Source organism: Bombina bombina, chromosome 2 (genome assembly GCF_027579735.1).
Source record: "Bombina bombina isolate aBomBom1 chromosome 2, aBomBom1.pri, whole genome shotgun sequence".
Taxonomy (NCBI): Eukaryota; Metazoa; Chordata; class Amphibia; order Anura; family Bombinatoridae; genus Bombina; species Bombina bombina.
The window spans coordinates 524,140,579-524,156,863 of NC_069500.1; the positions used below are offsets into that span (position 1 = coordinate 524,140,579).

Sequence of the window (16,285 nt, forward strand, 5' to 3'; positions counted from 1 at the left end):
CTTACGCTGGCAGTGGTACATCTTGTTTTAGTGAATTCATTTAACACAGAACAGGTAGCGCTCACGATTGGTAGCAAAATATAAAGCGTCAAAGTTGCAAATTCTTAAAGGCAATTCTTTTAGACCTAGCGGTGAACATATTTTCAAATCAAAACAACCGGAAGCGAATATTATTAAATAATATCACGAAAACAGACAGTCGGATAGTGTCGGTAAAAAGAATGATAGATAATGCAAATGCACACATTATGTAGACCAATTGCTATAACAACCAAAAATAGTGCTGCTTTGCGATTAATCCTTCCTGACTACATTTCCCAGCATGCAACCGTGCAAACATCCACGCCTCGTCCCTCCGAGTATGATGGGTGTGACGTCACCGTAAAAGGGCTACACTTTAAAGTGTTCCCGCCGTTTATGACAACTGTGTGTGCAAATGTGACGTAACGCAGGTGAGTGGGGGTGTTTAAAGAACAGTGTGTGCAAATGTGATGTAACGCAGTTGAGTGGGGGTGTTTAAAGAACAGTGTGTGCTATAACCTGTGTTTGTAAAAACTGATGTTTGGTTTTGTTTCAGAGAGAGCGACCTTCAGCAATCATGTCTCAGACGTTGCAGTATGGTGAGATTAATTATTAATTATGCGAGACACCAGCCAGGCGCCCAGTAGCTCTTATCCAATTCCATAACTAACCAGCCAGTCAATATAACTTTTACTTCTCAAGTGACAGATTAACCATTTTCATCCCCAGCCTTACAGATTATTTTAATGTCCCAGGGGGGACCGATATGTTGATGAACCCTACTGTGTCCCCTTGCAAGTATTGATTAAAGGGACAGTCTTTTAAAAGTTTTTTTTTAAAAAAGATAGGTAACTCCTTTTCTACCTATTCCCCAGTTTTGCATAACAACTTTGTTATACTGTATAACCTGCTTGCCACGCCTCTGCAGGCTGCCTCTTATCTCAGTGCTTTTTATTTGCTTTTCAAATCTTGCACAACAGCTAGACAGTACTAGTTCATGGGTGCCATATAGATAACCTAGGGTTGCCACCTTTTGCCCAGAAAATTCTTGGACATTTTTGAAGTGGGTGTGGCTTGGGGCATGGCTTCGCACAGCCTCCAATTCATTATGATATATATATATATATATATATATATATATATATATATATATATATATATACTTCCACTTCTTTTATAAAACTACATTATACATTTAAATTGTGTCCTTGAAATTCACATTTACTAATTTTACATAGCAGATTATGGTTTTGCACTTCACCTTATGCAGGTGCATTTTCTTCAGCCCATCCTTTTCCTTCCTGCCTCCTGCGGCTATCCAGCCAGCCTCACAGACAGGAGACATAGAGCTCTGCACAGTCTGCTGCCGGACTAGAGAAACTGGTGGTGGGGCGGGCGGGTGCGCGCGTGCGATATCCTGCCTCTGTCTGCCGCAGGAAGTGACGAGTTGACTCCCCTCCTCAACCCTCTTCCCCCTTCCCTCTGTCTCTCCTGCAGACTCCACCACGGCTCCACCTACCCATTTTTTTGTAACCCCGGGCTAAGCGCTCTTCTGGGCAGCTTAATTTTTGAAAAGTCTGTGCTCACTGCTGCTTGCTGCGCCAGGGGAGCACTTAAAGGGACATGCCACCAACATTTTTTATTTTATGATTTAGAAAGAAAATGCAGTGTTAAACATATTTCTAATTTACTTATATTATCTATTTTGTTTGATTCTCTTGATATTCTTTGATGAAAAGCATATCTAGATATGCTCACTAGCTGATGATTGGTTGCTGCACATGGAAGCATCATGTGATTGGCTCACCATGTACATTGCTTTTTATTCAAATAAGGATATTTAAAAAATGAAGCAAAATAAATTATGGAAGTAAATTGTAATTTTCTCTATCTGAATCATGAAAGAAAGATTTTGGGTTTAGTGGCCCTTTAACCCGGGTCATTTGAGGCTAGTTACGGGACAAAGAGCCTCAGACCGGGACTGTCCCGGTGAAACCGGGGCGGGTGGCAACCCTAAGATAACCGCTCACTCCTGTGGAGAATGATAATGTTTATACAAGAATCAGCACTGATTGGCTAAATGCAAGATTCCATGTACAGCATATACTGTGTGTGTATGTGTATGTATATATATATATGTGTGTATATGTGTATGTGTGTATGTATATATATATATATATATATATATATATATATATATATATATATATATATATATATATATATATATATATATATATATATATATATATATATTTATGTGTGTGTTGTGGGATCCAAGCACTCACTGTTAGTGGTATTGCTTGGGTGCACTCTATGGTAGGTAGGTAGAAACTTCTCAAAAGAAGAGGCACTCACAGGTCTTAATAAGCATAAAGATTGTATTAGTTCATAGGTTCAGTCAACGTTTTGGTCCTCGCAGGGACCTTTTGTCAAGACTGTTCTCAGTAATCCTCTGTTTCAAGCGGTCAGCGCTGACCGCTTGAAACAGGATTACTGAGAACAGTCTTGACAAAGGTCCCTGCAAGGACCGAAACGACTGAACCTATGAACTAATACAATCTTTATGCTTATTAAGACCTGTGAGTGCCTCTTCTTTTGAGAAGTGTGTATATATATATATATATATATATATATATATATATATATATATATATATATATATATATATTCTGCTCTCAACTACATACTGGCTGCCAGTACCTAAGACGGCGCTGACTATATTAATAATAAAAATATATATACGTTTGGTCTTAGTTTAATCAGAGAATGCTAATTAAAGGGACAGTCTAGTCCAAAATAAACTTTCATGATTCAGATAGGACATGTCATTTTAAACAACTTTCCAGTTTACTTTTATCACCAATTTTTGTTTTGTTCTCTTGGTATTCTTAGTTGAAAGCTAAACTTAGGTGGTTCATATGCTAATTTCTAAAGCCCTTGAAGGCCGCCTCTTCTCTCAGGGCATTTTGGCAGTTTTTCACCACTAGAGGGTGTTAGTTTATGTGTGTCATATAGATAACACTGTGCTCACGCAAGTGGAGTTCCAGTGAGCCAGCACTGATTGGCTAAAATGGATGTCTGTTAAAAGAACTGAAATAAGGGGGCAGTTTGCAGAGGTTTAGATACAAGATAATCACAGAGGTAAAAAGTATATTAATATAACTGTGTTGGTTATGCAAAACTAGGGAATGGGTAATAAATGTATTATCTATCTTTTTAAACAATACAAATTCTAGTGTTTTTTACAGTTAGAAAGCTGTTGGTTTGTGGGGGGTTCTCTTTTTCTTTAATTCTCTTCTCTCTTTCTGTACGTATCTAGTTGAAACTGTTATCCACTGAAAGCTGTTTTTATGCCAAATATATAGTTTCCATAGGTAAATCAGACAAATGTTCCATTTCTTTTATAAAGGTGAGAGTCCACAAGCTGTTACGTATGGGATATATATTCCTACAAGAAGAAGGCAAAGTTTTGCAAACCTCAAAAGCCTATAAATATCCCATCCACCTCACACATACTTCAGTTTAAAACTTTGACTCCTTAGGAGGTGGTTGAAGCATGATTTGCTTGATTCTTCAGAGCATTTTGAAGCCCGGTTCCCCTCAGAGTACAGTGCTTGTCAGAGGGATGTGAAGGGAGTATTGCCTCAGGACTCCATGTTTTTTGCCTCTGGGAAAAACTCTTCATAGGCTCTCTAAATTCAGTTGCAGGGATTCATCTTCCGCCTCCCCTTTACAGATCGACATTATTCTCCTATTTTATTACCTCTGCTGATATGTTTCAGTACTGGTTTTGCTGTCTGCTTTCAGTGGGCAAGTGCCTACAAATCAAAGGTAAGTATACTTTAAATTTTCTATGGCCACTCATAGCTGTGGATGGGCACTTATACTTTGTTATTGTTATATAATGTTTTTTTTTATATACAGCCCAGGGACAGGCATTATTCTCTTTGGTGCATAAAAAAATGCTTTAAGGTTTTGGGAAAAATGTGTAACATATTTGAGCTTTATGTAATAATGCATCTATTGTTTATTGGGGTCATACCTTTTCATCAGACGCATGGGCTGAGTTCTTGTACGAGCGCGCCCGCCGCGTCACGTGTTTTACAGTTGCTATGACGTCACTGATGCACCGTTTTTCGGTCGCTTTTTTTCCGCACTCTAATTTTGCGGTTTTAATATGTTTATAAGACCCTTCTTCCTCCTCCATGCACCCTCATTTTTTTATTAAGGGCTTTATACACACTTCATGTCCTTTTTATAATAAGCTCTCAGAATTAATTTCCTTAAACACATACTTAACATGTAGAGCAATTTTTGCTGTCTGTTTAATTAAATGTCCGTGTGGACTTATTTACATTGGTGAGACCTGCAGAGAGGTAAGGGAGAGGTTAATAGAACATAAATCAAACATAAGGTGTAAGAACAAAGAAGCTCCAGTGTCCTCTCACTTCCTCTCTGCAGGTCACAACATCAGTCAACTTAGATTCCAAGTCATAGATCAGATAGATAACCCAAGGAGGGGAGGTGATAGAGAACATCTCCTAAAGATTAGAGAGATGTTCTGGATACATAAATTAGACTCTCTAATCCCTAATGGTCTTAATAAGGACTTTGACTGGAGTCTATTTTATTAAGGATTTTCCAAAAAAGTGATCTGTATTCTGTATAGTAGACGCAAATGTGTTCCCAATAAAAGACCACCGGTAAAGTTTTGGTATAAAGTTGCTATTTGTCCAAAAAAATGGCATTCAGCTAAAAGTACTTGTCTTCTTAAATATTCATTCTGTATATTATCCCCTAATGCTGTGAATTATTCTAGTCGGTCATATTTTCATGCTCCTCTTTTTATGTTTTTAATATTGATGTTATTCACGTATTTCATTTGAAAATACAAAGAACAAATTTTGATGCAATGTGAATTGCATCCACAAGATGCCGCTATTGTAATGGTGTTTCCATGGAATAGGTTAATAGATAACAGGTGCAGGTATAAAAGGCAGGAACCTGTATAATTATGTGTACATGACTAAGAGCCTATTGCAGGCTTGAAACGTTGTATATGTTTCTGGGACCCTACATGTAAGAAATAAAGATCTTTAATTGATTGTGGAGGCTGGAGTCTTTTGAATTTATTGGATACTGAGGAGACCTGGCAAGTCTGTCACTCCGTGCCCCACTCAGAAAAGGAAAGGTGTGCTGTTTTCCACAACTTTGGATATCAAATGTTATATACCACAACAGTTAAATCTGTATTGCATGTTCAAGCCTTTAATACCATACATAAAAACAGGTTAATAAACTCCACGAGTATATAATGAGTTTGGAAGTTCTAGAGCAGTGCTAATATCGTTGCCAAAATGTTTTCGAATCTGTGCACAATCGATTCTTCCTATAGAAATAAGCATAACCCACAAGTATGGGTTTAAGTAATGCTGTGCTAGCTGTAGAAACTTTTTGTTGTGTTGAGCTACTTGATACTTGTTTTAATTATTAACAGAGAACTGTTAGTTTTTTTACATTGGGTAATATGTGCAATACAGCCAATACAGTTTACAGTTTTGTTTTTTTATATTTTAAAGTTGCACTTCTGTTTGTTTATGAAACTTGGTTTTATTTCATTTTAAGTTTAATAAAGATGTTGTATATCACAACGGCTAAATATGTGTCTGTATTGCATGTTTAAACTTTAATACCATAAATAATAAATTATTTGCAAATTATAGAGAAATGCTTAAATAATGCATTACACTTTAACAAACCCCTTAGATTTTAGTTGACTGAAATCTACTGGAGATTCAGTCGACTAAAACAATTCAAATGACTAAAATACGACTAAAACTAAAATGGCATTTTAGTCAAGACACATAAACTAAGACTAAATCGAAATGTTATCTTCAGATCCTGAATGTTCTAACATTCTTCATTTACTTCAACAGGGGAATAATATTATTTGTGATGCAGTATTTGATATTATGAAAATCTTTAGCTGTTCTTACCAGACGAGCCTTCTGGCTTAAATTTTGGAATTCTGATATGGTGTCTAAAATGAGGTTACGATCTCTTTTTTAAAGGTTAGAATCTATTTGGTTCTCGGTTAGATTCCACTACTACTGGAGGTAATGGAGTTTTCCTTCCTCAAGACTAAGTCTAAAGGGAAATTTAAGGCTCCTAATCGTGCTCGTTCCTTTCGAAAAAAGAACATAAAACTACCCCCTCTCCTAAAGCCCCTGGCTCTAACTGGAGACCTTCTTCAAATTTGAATAAATCCAAACAATACAGGAAACCGAATCCAGTCCAAAAGACAGCGTTAAGGTGCGGCCCCCAACCCAGTTCTTTTGGTAGGCAGCAGACTAAAATAAATAACATTTTGGTCAAGATTTATCCAAAATCCATGGATCCAGTATATATATTCTCAGGGATATCAAATTGGAATAATAATAAAACCTACGGGAAGATTTTTTTTTTTTTTTTTGTTCTCACTCCTATTCCAAAGCATCCGATAAAAGCCTTGGCTTTTCTAAAATGTGTTTCCAACCTGGAACTCATGGGGGTGATTGTCCAAGTTCCTTTAAAAGAACAAGGGAAGGGTTTTTACTGCAAATTCTTCATTGTACCAAAGAGAGAATTCTTTCAGACCAATTTTTGATCTCTAAAAAACTCTAAACAAATTTGTGAGAATTCCAACTTTCAAGATGGAAACTAAAAGGAGTATATTCTGCCTTTTGTTCAGCAAGGTCACTTTATGTCCACAATAAACTTACAGGATGCTTATCTTCACATCCCAATATATTCAGTTTCTGAGATTTTCTTTTCTGCAAAAGCATTTACCAATTTGTTACAGCTCCAAGAATATATTCAAAGGTTCTCGGTGCCCTTCTATCTGTAACCAGAGACCGCAGGGTATTGCGGTGTTTCCTTATTTGGACGATATCTTGGTATTGGCTCAATCTTTTATTTTAGCAGAACCTCACACAAAACATCTGTTGTCATTTTTTCAAAAAGATGGTTGGAGGATTAAAGGGACAGTAAACCTTAAAAATAATGTTATATAATTCTGCACATAGTGCAGAATTATATAACATTATTTAGGTGCTATAGCCATAAAACTCTTTTTTACCTTTTAAAATGTAAAAAGGACAGCGCTTTTACAGACCCTCTCTCTACTCTCTGCTGAGCGGGTCTGTAATATTTAGTCAGCGCATCGGGCCAGCTGTATAGTCACAGCCCGGCCCGATCGCGCCATAAGACTAAGTGCAGCTCGCTCCTGTCACAGGAGCGAGCTGCACTTAGTGCTATGGCGTGGTCGGGCCAGGCTGTGACTATACAGCTGGCCCGATCGCGCCATAAGACTAAGTGCAGCTCGCTCCTGTCACAGGAGCGAGCTGCACTTAGTGCTATGGCGTGGTCGGGCCAGGCTGTGACTATACAGCTGGCCCGATGCGCTGACTAAATATTACAGACCCGCTCAGCAGAGAGTAGAGAGCGGGTCTGTAAAAGCGCTGTCCTTTTTACATTTTAAAAGGTAAAAAAGGGTTTTATGGCTATAGCACCTAAATAATGTTATATAATTCTGCACTATGTGCAGAATTATATAACATTATTTTTAAGGTTTACTGTCCCTTTAATTTACCAAAAAGTTTCTTGATTCCTCAGACAAAAGTCACCTATTTGGGTTTCCCTGACAGAAAAGAGACAAATGAAATTGGTTTCAGCATATCCAAACCTTCAGTTTTTTTTTGGTCTTAACAGACTTTATATTTGGATTTAATTTCTCAGCGAAAAAAGCTGTTTTTATTTTATCCATTCCTTTGTTACTCGTGGACTTCCACATCTTGGGTATTTATATCCCATACATAACTCGTGGACTCTCGCCACCTTTATGAAAGAAGACATAATTTATGTGAGAACTTACCTGATGTCTGTCATGGTGACAAGAGTCCACGAGACCACACCCTATTGTGGGTTATTTTTTGTTTAAAGGCACAGTCAACAGCAACATTTTTGTTGTGTAAAAAGATAGATAATCCCTTTATTACACATTCCCCAGTTTTGCATAACAAACGGTTATAATACATGTTTTACCTTGTAAATCTATGCCTCTGCAGACTGCCTCTTTATTTCAGTTCATTTGACGTACTTGCATTTTAGCCCATCAGTGCTCACTCCTCTGTAAATACACGTGCGTAAGCTCAATGTTATCTATGTGAAACACATGAACTAATGCCCTCTAGTTGTGGAAAACTGTAAAAATGCTTTTAGATTAGAGGCGGCCTTCAAGGTCTAAGAAATTAGCATATGAACCTCCGAGGTTTAGCTTTCAACTAAGAATACCAAGAGAACAAAGCAAAATTGTAAAGTTGTTTAACATTACACGCCCTATTTGAATCATGACATTTTTTTTTTTTGGACTAGACTGTCCCTTTAATGAACATCTTTGTTCATAATCCTTCTTTGGCTTTTACTCTTTAAACACCTCACCACTTGGCTATATGATAAACTAAGGTATGTGTGAGGAGGGTGGGGTATTTATAGGATTTTGAAGTTTGGGAAACTTTGCCTTCTCCTGGTAGGAATGTATATCCCATATGTAACTGCTCGTGGACTCTCGCCACCATGAAAAAAAATAATTTATCAGGTAAGTTCTTACATAAATTTATGTTTTTTGTTTAAATGGAGTGATTGCAAAAACGATAAAATAAAATAATTCTGACATTTTTCTGTAAAATTCTTGGTAGTGAAGGGGTTAAATTGAAAGTAAAGTCAAAACTAAACTTCAATATTGTGTGCTCTGTGTGAGTCATTAAACTACTTTCCAATTTTACTTCTTTTGTCTAATATGCTTTGTTCTTGTGGTATATTATGTTGGGAAAACAGGCTCAGAAGCAGAAATGAACTATTGGGAGATAGCGGCTGACTGGTGGCTGCACATATATGCCACTTGTCATTGGCTCACTCAGTGTGTTTAGCTAGCTCCCAAAACTGTATTGCTTTTTTTTTTTTTTTTTTTTTTCTTCAACAAAGCATATCAAGAGAATTACGATTAAAAAACAGAAGGCAATTTGAAAGTTGTTTAAAATGATGTACTTTATCTGAATGATGGAATTAAAGGGCCCGTCAAGTACAAAAAACTTTCATGATTCAGATAGGGCATGTAATTTTAAATAACTTTCCAATTTACTTTTATCACCAATTTTGCTTTGTTCCTTTGGTATCCTTAGTTGAAAGCTAAACCTAGGAGGCTCATATGCTAATTTCTTAGACCTTGAAGGCCGCCTCTAATCTAAATGCATTTTGACAGTTTTTCGCCACTAGAGGGCATTAGTTCATGTGTTTCCTATAGATAACATTTAGCTCATGCACATGAATTTACTGAGGAGTGAACACCGATTGGCTAAAATGCAAGTCTTTCAAAAGAACTGAAATAAGGGGGCAGTCTGCAGAGGCTTAGTATATACAAGGTATTTACAGAGGTAAAATGTGTATTAGTATAACTGTGTCGGTTATGTTATCTTGACTGTCCCTTTAATCTCTGTAGTGAACAGTCGGCTTCCTAATATACCTTTAGAAGAAGACGATTTGGAGAAGAATCCACAATTCTGCAAACTTCTACTGGAGCTATGTCAGGTCATGGAGCCCAGTGGGGGGAGTGTCACACTAAGCCGAGAGCTGGAGGAGGTAACCACATCACTCTGTAACATTTAATAGTTGTTTACTCTGTGAGCCATTATGTGATAACTTTAGTTTAATAGTTATGCATTTAATTGTATTTATGTAAGATTTCCCTAGACGAGAAATAAAACCTGTGTCATCTGTAATATTTATCACTGTTGAAAAATTAGATTTTTTTTGTTTGCATACATATGAATAGGCATTATAGAAATTCAAATCCGTTAAGCAGTTTTAATTCTACACCTTCAGCTTCTTAAAAATGAATGATAACATTGATGATGTGTTCTTTAATAAACTGTAATTTGTTTGTGTACTGCTAGGCACAGAGGGAGTTGCGACTGCAGAGGAAGGTATGGCTAAGATCTGAGGTTATTCACAGATTGGTGCAGGAGATGTTGTTGGATTTTCAGGTTGCAAAGCAGGAAGGTGGCCTGAATGAAGAGGACATCAAAGTAAGGGAAACCTCTTACATGTATATTTTTTGCACTGTTAAACTCTTGCAGTGCCAATAAATGCAAGTGTTTTATTCTCTCCTATGCAGTTTCTTGAAGGATTGAAGCAGTGTATATTGGTCTCAGAGTGTTCTCGTTTGCTGAACACAGATTGTATGTCTCCAAATGAATCTGTGTCTCTTCTTGGACTGGAAAAAAAAGATCTGCTTGAGTTTCTGCCATCAAATATGGTAATAAGATCTACAAGGTATTCTGTAACATCAGTGCTTTGACACTCCTTTGTCACTCATTCAGTCTTTATCTTTTGACTCGCAGCAAATTATGTGGTTGAGAGATCGGCTGCATAAAAGTTTGGAAGAGGCTCTGAGAAAAAAATGTTTTTCTTTTCTGTCGTTTCACCAACCTGAGACAGGTGTGTATGTTAGTCTAGGCTTCGCCTCGTAAACCTTCCCTGTCACACATTGTTGTTTTTTTGACTCCATATATTGCTCTTCCTTAGATGAGGAGAGTGATGTGCTTCGTGCAGCAAAAGCTTTGCGTTTGGCCAGCACTCTTGAGGATGAGAAGAGACGTCTGCAGAATGAGCAAGAGAAACACCAGGAAATGGGTGCTCAGCTTGAACGACAGCAGGAAATGTATCCACAGGCAAGTCTGGCACACATTTTTATATATATATTCATTGGGCTTTTAGGTAAAAAAACAAAAACCTTTTAATATTCCATGTTAAAATGGGGAAATTAGCATGACGTTTCGGTGCTGTACTAGCACCTTTATCAAATGTTCCCAAAAAGAAAATGGAAAGTCTCAGTGCAGGTGCATCCTCCGTGTGATGCCCCAAAGGAAAGCATGCTTATATATCTCTATCTCTTGTATAGGATCCAGCAATCTCTCCAATTATTCAGCATCCAGGGTGCACTGTATCACAATATACATTCCAAGAACAGACAGGCACTCATGACCTTTCCGGGCAAATGCCTTTCTCCGACCATTAAACATAAACTTACCCCCTTATATCCCCAACAAAGTGCTCACTTCATCTCTGGCCATCCGTCAGCATCCCAGTCGTGCACCAAGCGCTAAGGAAGCTCCCGAGGATCACATATCTAAAAATGTCAAAAGAAGAAGTTCACAACATAGCATCATTACTTTTCGGATTATTACAATGTGATAATCATCTCTATGCATGTTGTTAAACTGTTGTAGCAACATCATAATTCTTATAAAATTGAGATTATCCACCTACTGCATAAATAACATAAAATCTGTTTGTCAGACCATAATTTTTTATCACTAACCTATATCTTCCATCTAGTTCTCATTCAAACAAACGGGGAAACCACCCAAGGGTACACAGGCTTATGTAATCTCCCTAGACACCTACAACAAAGGGAAGTGGACTGCACTCTCAAACTGGACTGGGTACACATGCCATAACCCTGCAAAATGAACAGCCCTGGAAGTCAACTTCCATTTCTTTGTATGTGTCTAGGGAGATTACATAAGCCTGTGCACCCTTTGGTGGTTCAGTTTGTTTGATTGTATTAGGGACCCAGGATGGGAGAGACCTTGACTTGGTTCCTGGGCTTGACCCATTTGGCCAAATGTGTTATCTGTTATTTTTTTTTTTTTTAATTTTCAAACCCTGAGAGTGCCCTCCCTTACCATATATATATATATATATATATATATATATATATATATATATATATATATATATATATATATATATATATATATATATATATATATATATATATATAATTTTATTATGTACGTGTTTGTCCTTTTTGGAAATTACGTCCCTAGGGGGGTGAATTTTTAGGATACCAGTATCTCAAAAAACCCAAGATTTAACAGATGTGAAATATGGTATTAAGATTCTCCTTTAAAAATAAAGAAACATGTGTTTTACCATTTCCCAAAGATCCACTTAAGGGGGGGGGGGGATTTATGAGGATACCTATATCTCAAAACCCAAAGATGTTAAAAATTATGTATATAATTTCAAATCTTCATTATAAAGTAAGTTTACATGCCGAATTTCTTGCTCCTAACGTCAGTAGTTCTTAAAGTGAAAGTCAATCCTAGCATTTTACAAACGCTAGGATTGACTATTGAAACAGCAGAGTAAGCTTACTTTGTTCTTTTCTGTGGTCTAGCCTACTCCACATCAGTCTCTTCAGTAGGGCAGTGATGGCTTTTGAGCACTTGAGAACTTTTGAGGTACAATCCTCACTGCGTTTTCTCAAGAATCTGCTGCCCTAACTAGAAAACCTGAGTAGGTTTACTCAGTTTTTCTCTCTTCACAGGTCCATGTGAGGTGCTGCACCCTCTCAAACCAGGTGAGCTGTCCTGCTGCTGGACAGCACTTTCAGGTAAGTGCCATTTTAGATTTCTTTTGCAAGGAGATTGCTGGCACTTGTTACAGTTAAAAGCTGTCTTATTTAATATGGGACTTTATTAAACCTTCATGTTTGGGGTTTCTTTTAGGTAGTTTGGGCATTGAGACTGTTAGGTGATTTATGATGGCTCAGTGTGTTATAGTAGTTTTTATACTTTAACTTTTGGTCATGAAGATTACTGTTGTTAGCCGTATTTTTTGGCAGTTAGGGCTCTGTAACTGCTCTGCATTTGAAAATGAGCTGCAGGACAGGTAGGCACCTCAGTAAAGCTACTGATGTGTATAGGTAGCCTGAGGTCTATTTGGTTTGTTGCGCTAACACACATTTCTATTTAAAGGGACAGTCTACAATAGAATTGTTTTTGTTTTAAAAGATAGATAATCCCTTTATTACCCATTCCCTAGTTTTGCATAACCAACACTGTTATATTAATATACTTTTTTTCCTCTGTAATTACCTTGCATCTAAGAACCTTCTTCCAGCCCCCTGATCACATGACTGACTGTTTATAATCTATTGTGTTGTGCTAAATCTTAAATAACTTTCTGTGCCTGAACACAGTGTTATCTATATGGTCCACGTGTACTTTCAGTCTCTTTGTGTTCAAAATAAATTTAAAAAGCATGTGATAAGAGGCAGCCCTCAAGGGATTAGAAATTAGCATATGAGCCCTCCCTAGGTTTAGTTTAAACTAAGAATAAAAATTTGATGATAAAAGTAAATTGGAAAGTTTATTTAAATTACATGTCCTATCTGAATAATGAAAGTTTAATTTTAACTAGACTGTCCCTTTAAAGACACAGTGCACATTTTTTATTTTCAAATAAAAGATTTTTACACGTTATCCTTATTTATTAAATAAGATCAAGAGGCTTTTCAAACCATCATCCCAGGCTAAGTTGCTGCTTGTCAGTTATGTTTTAAGTCTCAGGTGGAACCCCCAGTTCCTTTTTGTTCCTCATGCATTGAGAGAACTTTAAGTTATAGAGATAAAATATTTGACCATGAGCCACCATTATCCCAGGTGTCTCCTGTTGCAGATATGCCGCAGCTTTCTCCTCAAGCGTCCCAACTTTTTCAGTCTCCACATACAGTGCCCTGTGTTTCCTCTTGTAATCCTGTAGGATTTTCTCTACAAGACATTGCTTCCCAGGTATCCCTTGCGGTATCTGAGGCCTTGTCAGCTTTCCCCATGTTGCAGGGAAGGTGTAAAAGGAAATTTAAGGAAACAGTAAGGTTTCTGATCAAGTTCTGGCTATCCAGAGTGTCCCTTCCCATAAGCCTGAGGAAGAAGACATGTCGGTAGCATCCAAGGGGGAAATCTCAGACTCGGTGTAATTCCTTCTTCTGATGCTGAAGTAATATCCTTCAGATTTAAGCTAGACCACCTTCGCTTATTTCTTAAGGAGGTTTTGGCTACTTTGGCGACTCAGACACAACTATCGTAGTTGATCCCAAAAAGTCTAGTAAATTGAACAAATACTTTGATGCTCCCTCCGTAGTGTAGGTTTTTCCAGTTCCTGACCGTGCTGCGGAGATTATTGCTCGAATGGGAAAGACCTGGTATTCCCTTTTCTCCATCTATTTTTAAGAATATTTCCTATAGCGGATTCTATTAAGGAGTCGTGGCAGACGGTTCCTAAAGTAGAAGGAGCGATCTCCACTTTGACCAAGAGGACGACTATTCCCATAGAGAATAGTTATTCTTTTAAAGATTCAATGGATAAAATCTTTTCCTCCCAGAGGCAGGTTTCTCCTCTCCAGATTATCTGTAGACCAGATAAAAAGGTGTTCTTACATTGTGTCAAGGACCTTGCCGCCCTGGGGGTAATAGTTCCAGTTCCCTTTCAGGAAAGGGGTCTGGGATTTTACTTGAATCTGTTCGTCGTTCCCAAAAAGGTGGCAACTTTTTGACCAATCCTAGATCTAAAATGTTTAAATAAGTTTCTCAGAGTGCCATCCTTCAAGATGGAGACTATACGCTCCATTCTTCCTTTGGTACAAGAGGGTCAGTTCATGACAACCATAGACCTAAAGGATGCATACCTTCAGGTTCCCATTCACAGGGACCATCACAAGTTTCTGAGATTCGCCTTTTTGGACAATCATTTCCAGTTAGTGGCCCTTCCATTCAGCCTTGCCACAGCTCCTAGAATTTTTTCAAAGGTTCTGGGGGCGGGGGCTCTCTTAGCTGTGCTTTGATCTCGGGGCATTGCAGTGGCACCTTATCTGGACGACATTCTGGTTCAGGCGCCATCTTTTCAACAAGCAGAATCTCATACGGAGATCCTGTTGTCTTTTCTTCGATCCCACGGATGGAAGGTGAATCGGGGGAAAAAAGTTCTCTGGTTCCAGCTACAAGGGTCGTATTTTTGCGGACCATAATAGACTCCCTGTTAATGAAGATTTTTCTGATGGAGGTCAGAAAAAGAAAGATTTTCGACTCTTGTCTTGCCCTTCAGTCCTCTCCACGGCCGTCAGTGGCACAATGTATGGAGGTAATCAGTCTGGTGGTGGCTTCCATGGATATCATCCCGTTTGCTCGGTTCCATCTCAGACCTATGCAGTTATGCATGCTCAGACAATGGAACGGGGACTATATGGACCTTTTTCCACGTGTAGATCTAGATCATGCATCAATAGACTCTCTTCCGTGGTGGCTTTCTCAGGATCATCTCCCAGGGTACTTGCTTCCGCAGACCCTCCTGGGTGATTGTGTCCACGGATGCCAGCCTTCTAGGTTGAGGAGCAGTATGGGGCTCGTTAAAAAGGCTTAGGGATTATGGACCCAGGAGCAGTCGGTCCTGCCCATAAACATCTTGGAGCTGAGAGCAATCAATTCAATGCTCGCCTGGCCTCAGCCTTAGCCCGGTTTATCAGATTCCAGTCGGACAACATAACCTCGGTGGTCTTTATCAACCACCGGGGAAAACTAGGAGTTCCTTGGCCATGACAGAGGTGGCCCGAATTATTCAGTGGGCGGAGACCCACAACTGCTGTCTTTATGCGATCCACATCCCAGGAGTGGACAATTGGGAAGCGGATTTTCTGAGCAGACAGACTTTTCATCCCGGGGAGTGGGAACTTCATTCGGATGAGTTTTCCAGCTTGACCCTCAAGTGGGGGCAGCCGGAGTTAGATCTCATGGCTTCTCGTCAGAATGCCAAACTTCCGAGATACGGGTCAAGAGATCCACAGGCATGGAGAGGGCGTCTAATTCTCATAACCCCAGCGTGGCCTCGCAGGGTTTGGTATGCAGACCTAGTGGAAATGTCGTCCTTTCCACCTTGGAGACTGCCTCTGAGGAAGGACCTTCTACTTCAGGGTCCCTTCCTTCATCCAGATCTCGTTTCTCTGAAGCTGACTGCTTGGCGATTGAACGCTTAGTTTTATCTAAGCGTGGATTTTCAGAGTCGGTCATTGAGACCTTGATTCAGGCTCTTAAGTCTGTGACTGGCAGGATTTACCATAAGATCTGGCGTAAATACTTGTTCTGGTGTGAATCCAAAGGATACTCATGGAGTAAGTATTCCTAGGATTTTGTCCTTTCTCTAGGATGGTCTGGAGAAGGGTTTGTCGGCAAGTACTCTAAAGGGTCAGATTTCGGCATTGTCTTTCTTTTGTTACATAATTGCTTGGCGGATGTGCCAGATGTGCAATCGTTTTGTCAGGCCTTGGTTAGAATTCGGCCTGTGTTTAAACCTGTTACTCCTCCATGGAGTCTTAAACAGGCTCCGT

The 16,285-nt window shown here is 38.7% G+C and overlaps 1 protein-coding gene across 2 annotated transcripts in view; it reads left to right on the forward strand.

Annotated features, from left to right (window-relative positions):
* The first annotated feature begins 374 nt into the window (after positions 1–374).
* HAUS4 (HAUS augmin like complex subunit 4) overlaps positions 375–16,285 on the forward strand; it is a 46,957-nt gene continuing 31,046 nt past the window's right edge. For both annotated transcript variants that reach the window (XM_053700580.1, XM_053700581.1), the window contains exons 1-7: positions 375–452; positions 578–620; positions 9,560–9,699; positions 10,014–10,145; positions 10,235–10,375; positions 10,461–10,557; positions 10,645–10,790. In XM_053700580.1, coding sequence (XP_053556555.1) covers positions 599–620; positions 9,560–9,699; positions 10,014–10,145; positions 10,235–10,375; positions 10,461–10,557; positions 10,645–10,790 — 678 coding nt within the window. In that variant the 5' untranslated portion in view covers positions 375–452; positions 578–598. The remainder of the gene's footprint in view (positions 453–577; positions 621–9,559; positions 9,700–10,013; positions 10,146–10,234; positions 10,376–10,460; positions 10,558–10,644; positions 10,791–16,285) is intronic.